Source organism: Medicago truncatula, chromosome 5 (genome assembly GCF_003473485.1).
Source record: "Medicago truncatula cultivar Jemalong A17 chromosome 5, MtrunA17r5.0-ANR, whole genome shotgun sequence".
Classification (NCBI taxonomy): domain Eukaryota; kingdom Viridiplantae; phylum Streptophyta; class Magnoliopsida; order Fabales; family Fabaceae; genus Medicago; species Medicago truncatula.
In genome coordinates this window covers 44,659,023-44,678,908 of record NC_053046.1, presented here as the reverse complement: position 1 = coordinate 44,678,908, position 19,886 = coordinate 44,659,023, and the positions used below count along the sequence as shown (strand labels likewise).

The 19,886-nt window shown below is 35.4% G+C and overlaps 2 protein-coding genes and 1 long non-coding RNA gene across 5 annotated transcripts; 1 reads left to right on the top strand and 2 right to left on the bottom strand.

The window, feature by feature from the left end:
• Positions 1-1,023: 1,023 nt before the first annotated feature.
• Positions 1,024-3,505, bottom strand: LOC11434404 (homoserine kinase). The gene is made up of 2 exons (XM_003618071.4): positions 2,281-3,505; positions 1,024-1,527 (listed from the first exon to the last, which is right to left on the bottom strand). The coding sequence occupies exon 1, from the start codon at positions 3,435-3,437 to the stop codon at positions 2,301-2,303; it is 1,137 nt and encodes a 378-aa protein (XP_003618119.1). The 5' UTR covers positions 3,438-3,505; the 3' UTR covers positions 1,024-1,527; positions 2,281-2,300.
• A 2,126-nt stretch (positions 3,506-5,631) lies between these two features.
• Positions 5,632-16,423, bottom strand: LOC11433948 (epidermal growth factor receptor substrate 15-like 1). Its single transcript, XM_003618070.4, has 13 exons — positions 16,038-16,423; positions 14,898-15,891; positions 14,537-14,749; positions 14,212-14,441; positions 13,734-13,808; positions 12,882-12,953; positions 12,703-12,801; positions 12,527-12,598; positions 12,325-12,439; positions 11,372-11,440; positions 9,198-9,555; positions 7,532-7,661; positions 5,632-6,459 (listed from the first exon to the last, which is right to left on the bottom strand). The coding sequence occupies exons 1-13, from the start codon at positions 16,185-16,187 to the stop codon at positions 6,031-6,033; spliced, it is 3,006 nt and encodes a 1,001-aa protein (XP_003618118.2). The 5' UTR covers positions 16,188-16,423; the 3' UTR covers positions 5,632-6,030.
• A 321-nt stretch (positions 16,424-16,744) lies between these two features.
• LOC112421902 (uncharacterized) lies at positions 16,745-19,674 on the top strand. Of its 3 annotated transcripts, none has more exons than XR_003012293.2 (6): positions 16,745-16,993; positions 17,421-17,512; positions 17,632-17,714; positions 17,828-17,890; positions 17,981-18,164; positions 19,485-19,674. It is a non-coding gene; the product is annotated as an uncharacterized lncRNA (long non-coding RNA). The 3 variants fall into 3 exon arrangements; XR_003012292.2 differs by lacking the exon at positions 16,745-16,993 and adding an exon at positions 17,036-17,231; XR_005646181.1 differs by lacking the exon at positions 16,745-16,993 and having other exon boundaries at positions 17,039-17,512.
• The last annotated feature ends 212 nt before the right edge of the window (positions 19,675-19,886 follow it).

Below are 19,886 nucleotides of genomic sequence, written 5' to 3'. Positions count from 1 at the left end.
ATGCATAAATTCTGCAAAAAGAATAACTTGCTGGGTGGAAGCAAAAGTGTAATACAAATAATGACCATTTTATATAATGATAATTATTACGATCACTGCAACCTTCAATAAGACACAGAGAATATAGATCAGTAAAATCCAAATTAGCAACTTACCATGCTTTCGAAAACTAGTGTGCAACTCCTAGAAGCCATACCTTTGGGTTTCTAGCACGTAATCTTGATTACAGGGTGGGCTATCTTCACCGGAAGTCTTCCGAATGTCAGAATCAAAGAAGTCACTAGGTGGACTTCCGGCAGTACTGCTTGCAAATGTACAATTAGGAGCACTTTTTGCGGACCCATCATCACTTTTATTAGGCCTCAACCATCAATCTGAATTGACTCCATTCCTTGCACCTGATTCTGACCCTGAATAACTACATTCCTGATCATGTTTTTCTTCTCAATTAGAATTTTGTTTCTCTTTCTGAGTGTTTTATATACAGCGCTAAAAAGTTTCACAAAAAAAAAAAAAAACATACGGCACCAAAAAATAAAACTGATTTTCAGACCGGCTATGTTATCAAACCAGTTCAGTGTCACACACACCCAGAGTCCTCTGCAAATAAGTTGAGGAGCCATCAAACATGAAGGCTAAATAAAGAGAAGTTGCAGTATTAGATAAATCGATAAAGATAAAGCATGCCCCTGCTTTGCAAAACCATCAGCGACACTGCTATTTATTACTACTGCTTTGCTCCCATCAGGACCTATGCTATGCATCCAAAGAGTTATTCAGACGTGTCAAAGAAAATCAAATAGTGATTCAATTCAATCTAGCTGATTATTTCCCAGCAAATACTAAGGTTTTAGTTTCATGTTCAATTAACGCCAGCATAGGATGAGTTTTTGAACAATAAAGAAAATAATTGGTGTGTTACATTGACCTTTCATTCCCTTCAAATACATCAAGTTCAATAAATAAAATCCTGAATATCCAAGGTAAGAAAAGATTTATAGGAAAGGAGAGATGAGCTATAAGTAATAATTTAACAAGCAACCATAAGCAAACTTTCAAATTAAAATTCATACACGATGTGAGCCTCCTCACATTTTCTTAAATTTTACCTAGAAAGAGCTAGAAAATGAAAAACATTGGCATTGAAATGATAAGTAGACTGAACATTTTACATACTAATCAAAAGCAAGACGAACACAGTGAAATAAGGAAAGACTATAAAAGACTTCTTATTGAGCTATCTAAAAGTACCAAAGCAAGATGAAGGATGAAAAACAAAAAGCAATGAAAATGTTCCCTAAAACATGCCTGAGTCTACAACAACATTGACCTAATGAAGGTCTTTCATAATTATTATAAATCTATAAAATTTGTGTTTCGAAAAGCAGGTCCCGGCTTGGTTTGAGTATTTCTCTTTTTATTCAGAGCTCCACACCACAATGCTGCTTCTTTGATCAAATACACGTGACAAGTCAGCACTAACAGCGCCACACCATAGAGAAATCCAATTTGGGAATCTACAAGTTTCTGGCAATCGTAAGCACGATAAGTTAGACATCAGCAGTACTAGATCGAGTAATCAAATTGTTTTAGACATATATATTATATCATGTGTATTAATATATATTCACAGGCTGCAAATAAGAAAAGTGGTTGTAGAGTTTCAGCCATGAAATTCACTAAAATAAAGGAAACCTAGCTAACTCAAAAGCCTTCCAGATTTTTTAAACTGCAGATTGGATGCCATAATCAATTTTAAGCTTCAAACACAAATGAATTAAGTATATGAGTTTTGAGGAGGAAAGCAACACGGTGATGATTTTGTTTTAAAATAATTGACTATAAGCTAGATGTTATGTTAGATCATAAAGGATCTGCTGCATAGAATAACACTGTGACATTCTCAGACAACAAGGAGCATCAATTATTTAGCAATAACAAAGAGAATATTCGCAAAGACATTTCTTTCTATTTTCTCCGCAAAGGCTTCAAAAGCAAATCACACATATCTATTCAAAATTCAAGAAACAAACAAATAGCCTTCACATTATCACCGCCACAAACAAAACTTATACACAAAATATAACCTTTCCTTGAACAACGATTCAAGACAATTGAAAATTGTCCAAGAAAATGTAGAAGGGTTCCAATTGACTCAAACGTGATATGAAATGAACCAGACAGTACTTTGGAGAATATAACATCATCATACTATGACCATGAACATGAACATGAAATAAACCAAAAGTGGTGTATGAATATGATGACAATTTAACATACCTAAGCTAGCTACACTGAAATCAATTTAAATGAACGCTGCTAATAAGTCTAGCACCAAGGCGATCAAGCTGCTTGACATTAGCAGAAGCATTCAAGTTTCCTTCCTTTTGAAAAGCTAGAACCATGTGTTGAGCAATGATGTGCCCCTTTTCCTCATTATCAGTGACAGCGACAGCAGTAGGTCCAGCACCACTGATGGTGCAGCCAAAAGCTCCAGCTTGAATGGCAGCCTTCTTGACAGCATCCATCCCAGGAATCAATGGTGCACGCTTAGGTTCAACAATCTTATCAGAGGACAGGGCTTTACCTAACATGAACAAATCCCCCTGTAACACGGAGGCCACAAGAGCAGCTGCCTGGCTAGAATTCCACACATGGTGCGGCATCCCTATCTCTAATGGAAGTGCTGCTCTCATTTTTTTAGTGGGGGCTTCAAATTCTGGTGTAACTAATACAAAATATAGATCTTTCTCAGATGGGAACTTCAACGGCATCAACTCCAAGGGTTGGTAATTGCGAATCAAAACAAAACCACCCATGATGGATGGGGCAACATTGTCAGCGTGGTAACCAGAAACCTTCTCTTCTGATTTCAAGCAGGCGAGAACAAGGTCGTCCACACTCAATCTTTTCCCAAAGATCTCATTGACAGCAACCGCGGCTGCAGCAGCGCTAGCAGCACTGGATCCTAACCCACTACCCAAAGGTAAACCCTTTTCGAGAGAAAGTGAAAGACCGACGGATCGAATGCGGAGCATTTTCATGGCTTCGATAGCGGCAATACCAGCGCAGTTCCAAAGAGGGTTTTTACTGAGTTTGTGGATGTTAGGTGTTTGACCAGAAATATGTGAGATGGATATCTCACCGGGGTGAACATCTGGGTCTACTTTGAGTGAGACAGTGTCGCCGATGCCATCGACAGCGCAGCCAAGGAAATCGAAGCCAGGACCTAGATTGGCGACGGTGGCAGGAGCAAAGGCCTTGACGGAAGAATAGACAGGTGGTGGGTCGGTAGTAAGTGTGACGACAGAGGAATGCTTCTGAGAGGTGTTGTAGCATCTGATTCTAAAAATTGAAATATGAATCTGATTATTCTTTTGTTTGAAATTAAACGGAAGTGGAGATGAAGACTGAAAAAAACATGTTGAAGCAGCCATTGCAGAGTGAGAGTGTAGTAAGTGAAAGTGTGAAACACTCGATGAATGAATGAATGAGAGTCGTATGCATCTCAGATTACTATTATAAACAAAAATTTACATTTTATATTTATTCATTTAATGATGTATATGATCTTTATTATAGACCACATCCATTATTAAATGAACGAATCTAAGATAGATTTTTACTTATTATACTAATGACCGAAGGATGCAGTAAGTAACTACTCTATTTGATTTCTAGGTTGGGTCATTTCATATCCACCTTTTGACATTTTCATTTTTTTTTTTTTTGTGTGTATGTTCCTTTTCCTTTTTGGAGGCAACAAACCAAATTCCATTTATATACCTGCCCCCATTAACTCCAATCATAATTATATGTCACGGTAACTTTAATAATGGATGCGTTGGATGTCACTCCTTGTCCTTATTAACAAAAGAGATATTTGAACAACTATTTGATACAATTTTTGTGACAACTTCTTTTTTCTTTCTTCTTTTATTGGTTAAAAACAATGGAGAGAGAAAAATAAAGAGAAAGAATAAGAGTATGAAAAAGAAAGTTGTCGCAAAGGGGTTATACAAATATCATTTCACTTAACAAAAATATATTTTTAAGTCAATTTACTACGATCATAATTTGACTTTTCTCTAACAAGCTTATAAATTAATCTAATAACTTATCCCCTAATTTATTTGTGTTACCAAACAAAATTTTAATATTTGGAGACTCCACTCATAGACTCTTAACAAAATAAGAGTAAGTATTGTTGTACTTTTCTAAGAATTTAAATTAGCTCATCCAAACTAATAGTCTAATATTGATGAGAATTGTGAGTATTGTTGTACTTATCAAACAATTAATCTCACCATGACTGGGTGAGCACCGTGCAAGTTAGTTAAGAAATGGTATCATATAGAAGCTTCATCGATCAATCTCAGTTGAAGGCTACACTACTAATAAGTCTAGCTCATTTATTAGGTCAAATCAATGTGAGTCCTACATTTTAAAAATAAGTGTCACATAAAATGGAGGGACTCATGAATTGAATCAAATAAATGAGTGTTAGAAAATTACTAAAAAAAGAGTATTTTGAACACTCGCCTTTTAAACAGCCTAATTTTTCTTATCAAATGAACTAAATTTTATTAAACACAAAACGAGAGATACAAAGATTGGGCAACAAGAACCAAAACTCAAACAACAATTTTTAAATCCAAAGTTTGACATACCTACCTATATTAACTCTAATAATAAATAAATAAATAAAATCTAATAAAAGGAGACAAATCATCCCACCAATGGAAGTCCATAATATTATGACCATTTTTAAAGAATCGACAAAATAGTTTCTTTCACAATACACATCGGTGATTATCAATCTACCACCTTCCCTCAAAGATGTGAGATTAGCCCGCTCATTTCTAATCCTCCCGAAACCAACCTATTAAGTGTACGTTTAAATGAACGGTTAGCTCAACAAAATCATCATGTCATTGTATTGTGGTTTTATTGAAGCTATAAACTATGGTTATTTACGGTGAATACAAACATGCATTGCATTAAGAAGTATCACTTTAGGAAGGAAAAAATACTACGGTGCTCAATTGGAGTGATTAAGTGTGTTTTTTTTTTTTTTTTTTTGATAATGAAGTGATTGAATGTTTGTTAAGTACAAACAAAATATATACATCAGTGATGTGCATGTAAAACTCATCTAAGAATACATACAAAAAATCCATGATGTAGATGCTCTTAAAACTCCCGGAAAAGTTGTTTGAAGATTGGTATTTTATTTGGAAAGGTATAACTACTTTGAATACATGTCAATTTGTAAGGATGTAGCTTATTTCTTTTCTTTAATGTAGTAGATGGAACTTCATTGTACTCCAAAAATGAATGCATATAACATTTGTTATTTGGGTTAATCCATGTTTTTGTTTTCTTCAGGTTTTACCATATTGTATTGCTTCATTTCTAGGTAAAGTTCTAGTTAAAATTCCCTACTTCCTTCTAAAGTATGGTCACTTTAAAAAAAATATCATATCTAGCATACACAAGATTTGAAGATCAGAACTCTGTCGTACTGTTCATCCATAGAACACAAAAAGATAAAAATAAATAAATAAATCAGCCTGAAAAACCAACCCTTGTTGAGATGAAGGTCATCAGTTATGCAATTAATTAGACAAATGAAGTTCAAGCTATAACTCGCTAAAAAAAGAATTATAATAAAATTCTGATCGTTAAAGTTTGAACAAAACTAAAATCAAAGTCATATCAATACCCACGATCTCATCAGGTGGAGATACTTTTAACGGAGACTCTATGGAAAACTATCAACGAACAAGCCAAAAATATGAACAGACCTTCACTTCCAATTTAAGAAATCAAGTGGGATCGCTGGGTTTAACACAACACCCACGCCAAAGAAAAACAGAGAGATAAGGAATACACAGGATTAAATACAAAGAATACATTACAAATAAGAGGTGCCACACAGAAAGATGCACAACTCACTCCACCAGAGGCAAATATCGGAAGAGGCCTGAAGACAGAAATAACGCATGAATGTGTGGTAGAATTGCAAAACTAAAAAGCACTCCAATTATCAGATCCTTTTCTAGGAGTTTGACTTTCTGATGAAGTCCTAAAAGGCCCAGAGCCAAAGGGATCCGAGTCATCAAAAGCAGGAAAACCATGATCAAAATCCGCACTGCTGCGGACAGAATCAAATCGTACTGGTGGTTGTGCTTCCCGAGCAGGTAAAGATACACTATCGTGTGTGCTAAATGAATCAAATCTTGAAAAGTCAAAAGCGTTTTCCAACCAGTCTTTAGGCCTTTGTGGGGAACTGCTTGAGCTGAAAAGTGGGGTGCTTGGAACAGAATCATCAAAACTGAATCCACTGGTCTTCTGGAAGAGATCAGCAGCCTGTGGTGAGGATGTTTTAATGGGGTTGAGGCCCAGGTCTCCAGAACTAAAGAAATAGTTGTCTCCAGCTCCATCAAGCTCTCTCTCCTGTAAAAGTATAAACAAATGCCCAAAAGCAATCAGTAGACTGCTAAGAGTACAAAAGAATGACATCTAACCCTTTGATACTAGGCACAATCATAAAATTTTATAAAAGCTCTCAATTTCTAAAAACCAAATAACCATGAATTCGTATCGGTCATAAGTATTGTGTAGCTATCGAGATCTTTTGAACCTTACAAAAGGAGTTTGAGACTCGATATAGCATCGATCACCTCCTTTGGAGATTAGCTCGTGTTGGGATATCAGCTGTATTTGTGGAATTGAAAAGAAAAGGAAAAAACACGGCACCATTGTCATTTTAGGCATATTTGGAAAAATATTGTAGACTTGTTCAATCGTCCTCTAACCCGTGAGTTTAATTGAAGCCACTCAAGTTTATACAAATGATATTGTACGTGAGTTAATCCAAACTTTGATAACTAGAGTCTTAAACTCAAAGAGTGTATGACTCAACTAGATAAGACAACCATGATGCTGACAGTTATGAATGGTGACCTGTTCCTAGTAAGCATCAGTCCAACATTGTCTTTTTGCCCATAGCTATGGAATACTTTGACTAACTCCTCTACATGTGCCTCATCCCAACCACCGTCCCTTTTTTGGGAAGCCTATTAAAATTATATGTTTTGTTATCTTATAGTTACTAAGTTTATAAAAATAAAAATAAAAATTATTGTTGTGTGGGTTTATTTTTAACCAGCTTTTTCTTGACAAAAATTTATAACAAGCTGATACCTTGGTAATTCTTCAATTTGAGGAGAAAGGTTTTAAATTATCATATTATCACTTTTCTGCTAGGAGTCTTGTCGTGTCGAGTAATGGTACCAGTTTGGCGACATTTCCTAGATCACTGGTATAAATAGGTGTGGTGTGCTAGACTACTATCAGGTTAGCGTTTCCAAAATATTACAAATTTACAATAACATCACTATCAAGTTAGAATCAAGCAGGAGAAATGCTGACAAGTTAGAATATAGCAGTAGAAATTTAAACAGATGTGTCCTTCAAAAAAAAGGATTTTGCTGAAAAACCACTTTACACGCAAGAGCTTGCATACCTCCTTAGTGATGCTACTGGCATTGAATCCCCAAACTGAATCAATATCATCATTTGTGTCGAAGGTTCCCCAATTAGGTTCGTCAAAAACTCGTTCTTCAGAAAACACAGACTTCTCACCGCCATGATCACTGCATATGCAAGATTATATACCAAACAATTATTTTACAAGATCACAAAATCTATCTAATACCAAAAAAAAATGAAGCATATATTGGTAACCGTGGACACAGACATGAACCAAAACCACTTTTAAACAAATAAATAACCTTTCCATTCTACAGCTGGGAATAAACTACTTATCACCCATAACAACAACAACAACAACAACAACAACCAAACCTCAACTCCATATCATGCACATGCTTGTAAAAGTCGCATCAATCTAACACTATTTTCTAATCCGTCAAAGAGTTTTTAATGCATACAATAACTAGTTCATAATATACTTTGTGGCTATTTAAATTTTCTAGGTAAGTAAGACCCATATATGACATTTAGCATTGAAGTGACAAGGTGGAATGCAGTCCTCATAGTGTTCTATTTCCTTTTTTTGCATATAAACAACTGATTTTCCTTTAATTCTATTTTCTCAGAGACTTGTGCTCTCAAAATCCTTGAATGGTATGGTGCATACCCCATTTGCACTGCGTTTCCTTTCCTGCCCTCGCAAATGTGGAAATTTCCTTTATTCCAAAAAAGTTACATTTTTTGTGCACAAGTTTAAAGGAAAAAAATTAAATCGGTAATAAAATCGTACAAAACCTGCATGCGTCCTTTCAAGTTGCAAAAACCACTCAGTGAAAGTGAGAGGGGATGATTTAGTCAACAAGGAAATAAACAATTAAGTAAAGAGAGAAAGCATGGATGTCTCAAAAACTTCAAACGGGTAAAGCTATGATAAAATAAAATTTGATTTAAGGGAAAGCTAGAATGATTGTGTGGAGGATGCTAACATGCTCGCTTCAGCTCAAATATAAGGAGCTTCGCATCCGCATATTTGACCGAGTTTTGACAGATGGGTTTTCTGTCAAGTTGGAAAAATAGGTTTTTAGCCCAAACAAAAGTGGAGGATAGTAGCCTCAATACAAATGTGAGGAGAGGTATGTGCACGCACACATGGGTGTGTGCTGATGATAGTATTACTGTTCAGCTATGAATTATTTGGGAAAACATGAAGATCCAAAACTGTTGAAGTGGTGACTAAATTGCGACTTTCTATTGATGCACAATATATTACAGATGACAATTATACAAAAATAAAAACTCTTAATAGCCTACGCTGTTAGCAGGTCTCTAACGAACATGCGCGCATGTGGAGACAAAAGCCCTTTGAGTTGAAAAATGTACAACACACATGAACACTTTACCATGAACTAAAGATATACGATTAGAAAAATGGGGCAGCAAGGATCAAACTCCTATCCTATTGTTCAAAATCATAGGGGCTCTAATACAATCTCATGCATAAGTTACCCAAAAAGAATAACTTGCTAGGTGGAAGCAAAAGTGTAATACAAATAATCACCACTTTATACAATGACAATCATTGTGATCACCACAAACTTCAAAAAGGCACAGAGAATATAGATGATCAGTAAAATCCAAATGAGCAACTTGAGTTACTCATGATTTGGAAAACTAGGTGCAAATCATAAAATCCATACCTTTGGGTTTCTTGCGCCTCATCTTGATTACGGGGTGAGCTATCTTCACCAGAAGTCTTTGGAATGTCAGAATCAACAAAGTCCCTATGCGGACTTCCTATAGTACTGCTTGCAAATGGACTATTAGGAGCACTTTTTGCAGACCCATCATCACTTTTATTATAAACAGATCCGTTGCCTATTCCTTGTTCATTTGTAGTCTGAGGTTTTTCTGATTTATCATCACTCTTAGGCGATGCTACAAATTTTGGACTGTCAATATCCAAAGCTTTTGCGTTCACAGCCTTTGGTTGCTTTTGTTTTGGAGGCACTGTGGTGTTTTGCACATCAAGAGTGTATTCTTTGACAAGAGTAAATTCTGCTAGAAGAAAGAATTATCCATATATTTCCAACATTCTTCAAAAGAGAATGGATAGAGACTGGAAAATGAAGAAATTGCAGTGAACCATAATTTTAATCTCACCAACATCATATAATATCTCTTACAACCTAATTTTGGATTATCATTTTTCCTAAACCAAATAAACTGTTCAAAATGATCAAACTCTTCTATTAGACAAACAGGTAAGCTTAGAAAATGAATACATAATATAGCACAAAGAAGTATAGTTCAACAGCTGCCGAAGTAGTGTGTAAAAGAAATATAGAACTACAGATGCAAGAGAGGTGCATACGCAGGCAGAGTAAGTGAGAAAAGCTAGGAACTGACCGTATAGATAAGAATAGGCTTAATTACTCTTTTGGTCCCTTAACTTATTTTTTGGTTTCGTTTTGGTTCCTTAACTATTAAAAGTTTCGTTTCGGTCCCATAACTTATTTTTGGGTTTTCTTTTGGTCCCTTAACTATTAAAAGTTTCGTTTTGGTCCCTTAACTTATTTTTTAGTTTCGTTTTGGTCCTTTAACTTATTTTTTGGTTTCATTTTGGTCCCTTAACTCTATTGCATTCATCCTAACATAAAGGACCAAAGTGGTTGACCGAGGAAGAGTTAAGGGACCAAAACGAAACCAAAAAGTAAGTTAAAGGACCAAAACGAAACTTTTAATAGTTAAGGGACCAAAACGAAACCAAAAAGTAAGTTAAGGGACCAAAACGAAACTTTTAATAGTTATGGGACCAAAATGAAACCAAAAAAAGAGTTAAGGGACCAAAAGAGTAATTAAGCCAATTTAATAATATCCTTAGAGATAAGACTGACCAGCTTCTTCAGGTTCAACTTATGTAGCACCCAATTGCAATATTCAACTGAGTATACTACTTCATTGTCTCATCCATTAATTATGTAGTTACAAATATCATTAACTCAGTGTGTGTGTGTGTGTGTGTGTGTGTGTGTGTGTGTGATCGGACTTTGACCAGTTTGCTTAGTCTTTTGTTATTATCATTTTCAGCTGATAAAAATGTATGTGTCGTGAGTAGGCATGCCTTTAAATTCAGTCTTGCCTCAATACAGGTAAAAATTGACAAAGCCTTAAATTGTGCATCACATGTACATACGCATTCAATCCTAATAGAGAGGCGTAAATACAGCTAAGAAGAATAAAAATATACCAAGCGAACTAAACAAAAAAGACAACAAAAGAAGAAAATAACGGACACCGTAATACTTCACAGACGAATTTTGTTTTAAGATAAATCGTACTGCCTAAATTATAAGAATAGTGATAGACTATTCTTACCGAAACCAAAAATGCAGCAACAACAACAACAACCAAGCCTTATCCCATTAAGTGGAGTTGGCTACGTGGATCAAATTACACCATAACGTTCTACCATAAATCATATTTCGATCCAACTCATTAATCTCTGGATCTTTCTTAATAGTTTCTCTTAAGTTTTTCTATGTTTACTTTTTCCTATAGTGATCTGACTATCCTCCATCTGATCTACTCTCCTTACTACAACATCTACAGGTCTTCTCTCTGAATACCCAAACCACCTAAGCCTAGTTTCCACCATCTTTTCTACTATAGGTGCTACGACATCCAATATGAGAGTCATACTAATCCCCCAGATAAAATGATAATTAGCCTAGTGTCCATGTCAATGTGGTTTCATAACCTTTCGCAAAATATCCTCAATTTATGGCAGATGGCACACAATTTGCAAATCATTTTTTATTTTATTTTTAGTAATTAATAGAATATCAGATCTAATTAGTGTTATTTCGGTTACCTTTATCTTCAAGCTTATCCCAATCTTCATCCCAATCAGCAGCTCCTTCTTGGATACCAGGTTGCCAGCCTAAAGGATTAATTTGAGTGAGGCCATATAATACAAGCAAAACCTATATATATATATACTGAATGGGGGCAGATGACTCATGAGACTGGTGAGCAGGGTACAACAAAGCAAAGAGAAATGGTATGACACAACTAAAACAAGCAAAATAAGAGAAGGTGATAACTGAATCAAGAGGCCAACAATGAACCTGGCATGTGAAAAACAATAAAGCAGATCAATTTAGCAAAAATTAAGGGTCAATTTGCAGGCAATGAAGAGTTTACCGAGCTTAATTCAAATAAAAGTAAACAAATGCAACAAAAGGATTTTTATTTGGATCAAATATGTAGTTTATTTTGTATACGATTCTCAGAAACATCAACCAGTTTCAACTTTCATATCTTTTCATACAACCAAATCACTAATACAACATTTGATAACAGCTATAGTAGTCCCTATTATGAAGAGCCATATAGTGTCAATAGCAATCCATTATTATATTTTGCTTTAAATGGATTCTTCAAAAAACAATGATGAGAAAACATTTATGATAAGCAGCAACAATAGTTATATAAGATTATATAGAGCTTTTCCATACAGAATTGTGCCACAAAGAAGTTCAAAGGTTACATAAGAAAATCATTATACAGTATATGTTAAATGACATGCCACTTGATCAGGCAACTAATATCAAGTTGTGCTGGCTGAAAAAGTTTTCATGCTGATACAAAACCGGTAGTTCAGCAATTTAAGGGTACTTCCTCAAACTAAATATCAACAACACTAATGCAACAAATATCATATAATAAAATTAGAGACATGAAAAGGCTTGGTAACACTTGAAAGGAATAGTAAATAAAAAATCACTTGAAAGGATATAGTAACAACTATAAATTTGAAATTACCAAAGGGTAGCTCCACTAATGTCGTGGGCTTTGCACGTAATCCATACTTCTTGCACCGTTCATTTAGAGATTTCACCAGTTCATCAAAGTCAGAATTGATGCGATCTGCACGGACCTGAAAATTGTATTTGACTAGATCAGATATGAAAAAGAAGAAAAAAACTCATGATGGATGTGCAGAACAGGTCATATTCAAACATACCTTTACTGTGTCATCAGTATTTACATCCTGTTCCAACTTGGCAATCCCTTGATATAATTCAATTTTTTTCTCCTATACATACAATAAAATATTGTGATATAGTGATGCAAAATGCGGAAAAAAAAAGTGTCGGAATATATTCTATGAATTAAAGAAAAAGCCATATTTTCTTGCACCTGTATGTCACGGAATGTGGCTTCCTCCGTTGTCAACTTGGATGATACATCACCAACTTGCTTATATTTATCTTCATATTTCTTTGCTAGATTGTCTACCTGAAATTAATATATTGAGCCAATGATAAAAGTTACGTTATAGGTCTAATAAGGATACATGCAATGCTAAAGAAAAATACCTCATGTTTATCAGCAGATATCCTTTCCATGATCTCATTAAGACGATTGTCGCATCGGCTCTTGTATATAACCTTTTGCAGGCAGAAAAACCAGAAATTCGTTTAAAAAAGGAGAAAATAAAAGAAAGGAGTATTAACATGACATTGTTAAACATATGCAGAGCATGAAAGGCAGCTTTAATGTGTTTTTCTCTTCTAGGTATCCACGATTCTATTGTATAAATACACAAAAGACTACCGCCTGGGTTCACAATAGAACAAATCTATTTCGTAGGCATCATTCTTCTGGGCCAGTAGTCCCTAGGTATCTAGAGAAGCAGCCAAAAGCTGAAAGAAGGGTATAACGTCTATTAATGGACAATTGAGTAGAAGACCTTTCCCTGAGCCCATTTTTACTTTCTCCAAATTAATCAATATATAAGAAACAGAAACCCAACAAGCAGATGGGAGTCTACATATTTGTAATCATTAGGTCATAGTAAGGAATGGTTAGTTTGGTCAAAGAATCTATGATATTTACAATAACAATAATAACAGCCTACATATATTTTGCATCCTTAAAGTTCAATAAATCAAATGATAATGTAAAATTTTTTGCCGAGATCCATTATTTCACGAGTACAATAAATCCCAATGGTAAACAATCTGTCTCCCAAATTACATTTCAATTACTAACTATATCAGTACATCTATATGGTTCTAGCTTAGCCTGCAAATCAAGATACACTGTACACATAAACAGAACACCGGTTTATCGAGAAAAGAAGCTGCCAAAAAGATAAAATAGAGCACAACTTAAAGAGGATAGAATTTTAATAAGGTGCAAAGGTATGAAGCAAAGAAAACACTTACAAGTTCTTGCATTTTTGAACGGAAGAAATCTATTTTCTCTCGGGACTCCGCTATTTCTTTCTCAAGTTCTTCTACCTGCAGTTAACAAAAGAGTAAAGAGATGAGAATTGCCTTTGTTCAAATTGAACCGGATTAGAGTGTAATCAAGAATATTTGGCAGTTAGCCAATAGGTAAGCAAACCGTTTAGGAAACACATGTAAATATGTAAGTTTTACAATCAGATTAAAACAAAAACCAGCAGCTATGTTAGCGGAAAAAGATAAACAAAGAAACATGTCATTCATTGAGGGGATGTCCCTGTCCTAAGCCTTTTAAGATTGATTACGGTGATTGTGTCAGAGGAAGGTTCAATCCCCAACAAAGGCCACTTATTCCCTAAAACCTCCTAATGCACCCCAAAAATAAAAGTAAGTAACTGAGCATGGCATATTTAAGGCACAACATAATTTTGAAAAGAAAAAAATATACAGTAGTTACCTTCTTATCAGCTTCTGTTGCTTCTTGAAACTTCAAGTTAATTGAATTTTGCTCATCTGAACTCAGTTGATTTATGAGATGCTTCTCCAAGACTGGAATTTTGGATTTCTGCTGCTTGTTTTGAGTTCCTTCATCAGATGGAGGAACAGCAGCCGGCCTTGGTGGCCGACCTGCAGTAGGGTTGAGTTGTCGAGCACCGGATCCAGTCATCCCTTGCTGTTGTTGAACACCTTTCAAAGATAAAAGGAAGAAGAGAAAAGAAATTATAGAACCAAATAGTTTCCGTAATACCCCCAAAAAAGCACGCCAGTTCTTTGGTACAAACCTGACTGGTTTCCCCAAGTTACGGGAGTGTGGAGATTGGCAGGTTGACCAGTAGTCGTCGGTATATCAGGAAGAATGTTATTTGGAAGTACACTTGGAAGAGCACGTCCCTCCCTGTGGCGCTCCATTAGGTACAGTGCAATCCAAAACTCTCTGAGTGAAAGCATGCTATCATTATCTTGATCAGATAGGTCCCAGACCTGCATCAAAACCTCTGGAAAACATAAAACATGGCAAGCAAAAAATGATCAGCGAATTAGCTAGCCATTGAGAATTTACACCCAGAACACCAGAGAAGTAGAAAAACAGAGAAATCATTTTACTCCTGATCCAAACAAAAGGAAAGGAAGTAGAAAATATACCTCTTGGTAATTGCCAACTAAGAAACAAGTTCCTCGCCTGTTCCCCGGTGATTTTCCCATCTCTATCTCTGTCTACTTCCATGAATACTCTTGTATATTTCTGAACATCAGTCTGAGTCATTCTTGGCCATGGAGGTTGGGGCTGACCTGACGCAGAATCCTGCAATCTCACCGGAAGTCCAGATGAAGTGGGGATATTAGGCGCCTGAACCGAGGCATGCTGGTTCTGATTCACTGCCGGCTGGTTCAGCTGAAGAAGATGTGGACGAACAGAGTGAGTAGCAAGTGAGGTCTGCAAAGAATCAGGGGTGGTGGTCCTAATAGAACTCTGGTTCCCTCCAGATACAGGAACAATGGCAGATGAAAATCCTTGTGAAGAAGAGTTTTGGTTGGGCTGAGATGAGGTGGTTGAGAACAAATCCCCTCCGAAAAATGAATCAGAAGCCATAATACCGTTGACAGAAGTATCGGATGGCTTACTAGCAGATAAAGGATGTTGTGGTTGTGTAGGTGTGAGGGGTGCAACACTTGAAGCCGATGTTGTAATTGCAACAGGACTAGTTCCTCTAACTGGCAGCTGAGAGGACGTTACTTGTGGTTGTTGCAGAGGTCCACTACTACCCATGTTGCCATACCCAGGGAAGGCGGAGGAAGTTGCAGGGCGAGGTCCAGAAACAGCAGGAAGTCCTTGAGTACCTGCAGACATATTTTGCAGAGGCCTAACTAATGGAGTTGGCTGAGAAGCAGCAGGAAAGTTTTGATTTGGAAGAGGTCCCCTTGGTCCAAGATTTGGTGCGGATGGGGGTGTGACAGTGGCAGCAAAATTGATCTGAGGGGCAGGAATCTTGGATGCAGCTGGACCATACAATGCAGCTTTAACCATTTCAGGAGTGAGTTCACGCTTGCTCTGTGCGACGGTAACAAGTTTAAGTGCATTGTAGAACTCTGCACGACCTAGGAAACCACTCTGATTTGTGTTTGCAAATTCCCAAATCTGGATTGGATTTGCGATTCATTTAGATTGATACATACATACTAATAATAATAATAATAACAAGTCTATAACAACTACACTATAGTGTTAATGAATGAATTAGAAGAAGTTAAGATTAAAGAGGAAAGAAAGAGGTGAGCTCTGACCTGAGCAAGGACTTTTTTGGGCAAACCGGAACCTTGGAAGAAAGAGACGGCTTCGACACCGCTGATACGGCCGTCACGATCCAAATCGGCACGACGGAAATAAGCATCGAACAGATCCACATTAGGCGCTGACGACGAAGATGATGCCATTGAAGCACAAGTAGAAAGAGATTAGATCAGAACAATTCAGATTCCAATTGAATTGAATTGATCGCCAATCAATCAATCACCATATTTCAAAATTACCACTCCTCTTTTATTTTCCCTTCCTTTTCTCTTAATCAACTCTCTTTGTATGTGTGTCTCTCACCAATTTCTTTTATTCCTCCCTTTTTTTTTTTAAATCAAAAGATCCTTGTTAATTTCATATACTATTCCTGAGGAGATAAAGTGCGTTTAATTTCTTTCTCAATTCCATATTTTCTATTGATTTTTTTTTAGATAGATAAATTGGCAAAGTTGTCGGGATTCGAATCCGGTCATGACGGCCTAACAATTTCGGTATATTTGTCGGTAGGGATTTGTGGGACTATTTTCTATTGATGATTTTTAACCATTTCATTTCAACCATTTCTTTTTTATTGTGTGTCTATTACTTCAATGGCAAAACTCACACAAAAATTAATGAAAAAATTAAAAATTAAAATAAAAGAGAGGTATTGTGAGTTTCGACTTAGGTGAGTTGAATTTTGGAGCTCGCAATCCTTTATTATAAAAGCCAGACTTGATGAGCTGGCAGTGTTGCCCTAATCACTTCTTATTTTCCCTCCCAAATCCGTAATTAATGTTAATTTCATCTGCCAACCACACCCTAAATCTCAGCCTTTGATCGGAAGACCTTTCATGTTCGTAGATAACCCAATCATAATCTTAAGTTGTACACTTCCCCACATTGCATATGCACATATCTCTGTTAACTATGCAGCACACTACTCAAATAGGCTTTCACTAATCAGGTTTTTCATCTCCTCAAGAGACTAATTAATACTCACACCAACCTATTTTCATTTTCTTGAATGCCGCTACGTTTTCTATCCATCTTCTCCATAGTTTTCTTCCCTCTGCATATTTCATTTCCTTGAATCGAAGGCATAAATCTCCATTTCCAATACCCTTTTCTTACTAAATCGAAGGCATGTATATATGCTAAAACCCCATCCATTTCTATATCAGCATTTAGAACTGTTATCATGGGTATTATCATCACAATCACTCACTAAATCCATTCAATTTTTCAATTCTCATTTCAATTTTGTGATTTCCTTTATCAATTCAGTATTACGATTACTATTAATTGGTATTTCTGTTTTCAATCACTTTTTCACAATCACTCACCGAATTTAATTTAGTAATCACTTTGAATTTTATGTTTTTTCTTTACAGTTTTAGATATGCACACCACATGTTTGATAAAATGTTTTAGTGAGCAATTGGATCTCCAAAGCTTTCTCTCCAAAGATAGCCCTCTTGACCACGTAAGCTTTCACTATTTTTTTTTATAATATTTTTGCTTTGATTTTTTATTGGTATTGCAAAGTGAAGATTTCTGAATTAATTTATTAATCAATTCGAATTTTATGTTGTTCTCTTTCAGTTTTAGATATGTATACCATGTTTCTGATAAAATGTTGTAGTGGAATGGGAAACTTTCTCTCCAAAGTTAGTCCTCTCTATCAAGTAAGCTTTCATTTTTAATAATATTTTTGCTTTGGTTTTCTCTTAATCAAAAATCCAATAGGATATGAGACTTGGAATGAGAGTTGTATTGATAATGTTTTCTTTTCTTTAAGTGACATTTAGATTGATGCTTCCCTCTTTGGAATATATGTTCGTGTGTCATTGTTGACTATTGTGTAAGTAAAGTGATATTGGAGTGGTTAATATCTCTATATAAATAGTTCATGATCATTGCTTTCATTCTTACTATTATGTTTTATTTTCAGAGACTAAAGAATAGGGGTTTCCCATTCATATTGATCACCATTTATAGCAGACCTCTTTTACTCTTCTGCCTTTAGATTAGCGACTGCATACTCTCTTTCTCACTCGATAACCCAAAATCAGATCAAGACATGGATCGCATTGCGTTGTTACATGACACTTCAGTTGCACTTCACAGTCTGAAAGGTATATGATGGTTTACTTTCTTTGTTTTTAATAGTCAGGTAGCATAATCAGTTCTGTTTTTGTGCTAAAAAATTGTTTTATAACATCTGCTTTCTGAATGGTGTTATTGTGCTAGAATATGACTGTTATCTGCTAAAAAATGAAAGATTCGTCAATTATAAAGATAACCCAATAACAACTATATTTCTCCATTGAATTGATGGAAGGGATTTACAAAGGGACTGACATATTGGAATGGTTGTATATGAAAAATGCAAAAAAATTCCCTTAATAACATGATTTGTGATAAGCATATATAATTGCCATTAGAGAGCACTGACATCTTCCTACTAACAGACATATACCATTAAATATAGATTCCGATGTAAGTCGATGTTGTGTTATCAAGAGCACTAATTAATTAGGCCGTCTAAATTGCTCTTGGACATTGTGAATCGATAGATAGAAAAGCATGTATAGCCGTATTATAATTACTTTTATCTTGATCAATGTGAACTTTTAATAGTTAGAGGTGCCGGACATGAGCTTAGTGTTTGCCAAAAGTTCCGTCTATGCAAAGGCTAGCTGCCCTATGACAGATAGATCATTTAATGTAAAGGCTAGCTAGCATTCTAACATATTACACTATATAAGGACAAGGCACAGGCGAAGATGCATTCCATTCCATAACAGTAAGCTTTTGATACCAAACAGCAAGATAGAACTAAAAATGAGATCAATACACTTTGGTTTACTTGCAGCTTCGCTAAAGTCACTGAATAGTTGTGCTAACAGCAGCTTCACTAACTTTTTCTCTTTGTTTGTGCTATTGGCAAGCTAACATGTTCTTCATATCAGCAAATTGGCATCAACATCCCTCCTTTGTTTAGGCTGAAATCCTTTAAGAGTTACACATAACTCTCTTGCTTATTTATGGTTATGGTTATGGTTCACACTTCTCCTATGCATAAATTCAACAAAAGATGTCTAAATACATCTTCAATTGATGGCATTGGCATGGATTAAATTTATCTTTGTTGATCGTTTGTTGCTTAAATTTATATAGCACAGTAGTTTTTCTTTGTGTTCTAATTTTTTTTTATTGCTCATTCATGGAAATTGTTCAGCATAATCTTTCTTTTGTCTTGCATATAATTTCAGATAATTAAGTGTTAGTATCAACTCAGTTTTAAGTAAGATTGCATCAGGCTATTCTTATGGCGTTGTTCTTTGAACATGAATAATAGTAAAGCATTAGAAATTATATATGAACATGAATTATTAAGTTATGGTACCAAATTTGAAGCTATGAATTATTAATTGTTGTACTCTTTTTTTTAGTGCAAGGGAAAGCTATACCTGCTTTGCTTGATTTGCAAGAGAAATCGGAATGAAAGTTGCTCCCAACAAAATTAATAATCACACGTTTATGAAGGAGTTAAAAGCTTCTCATGTTAACAGCTTAGTGAGAAATGTTTTATGTAACAAGAGTCAAAATTTTACATAGCTTTTAGTTTTGCTTCTGTTTTTTTCCATGTTTGGCAAGTGTATTTATTGATCTAAACTATAACAGACCCGGGCGATAGCACGGGTCAAGAGTCTAGTGTGTTAAAAATTAGAGAGAAGAGATGATGTCTCAATCTAAAATAAGTCGATTTGAAAAAACATGTGTTTTTTTTTTTTCTACTATATCATTTCTTTATTTCCCTATCTTTCTCTCTTTCAATCAGATCCAAAGAAACT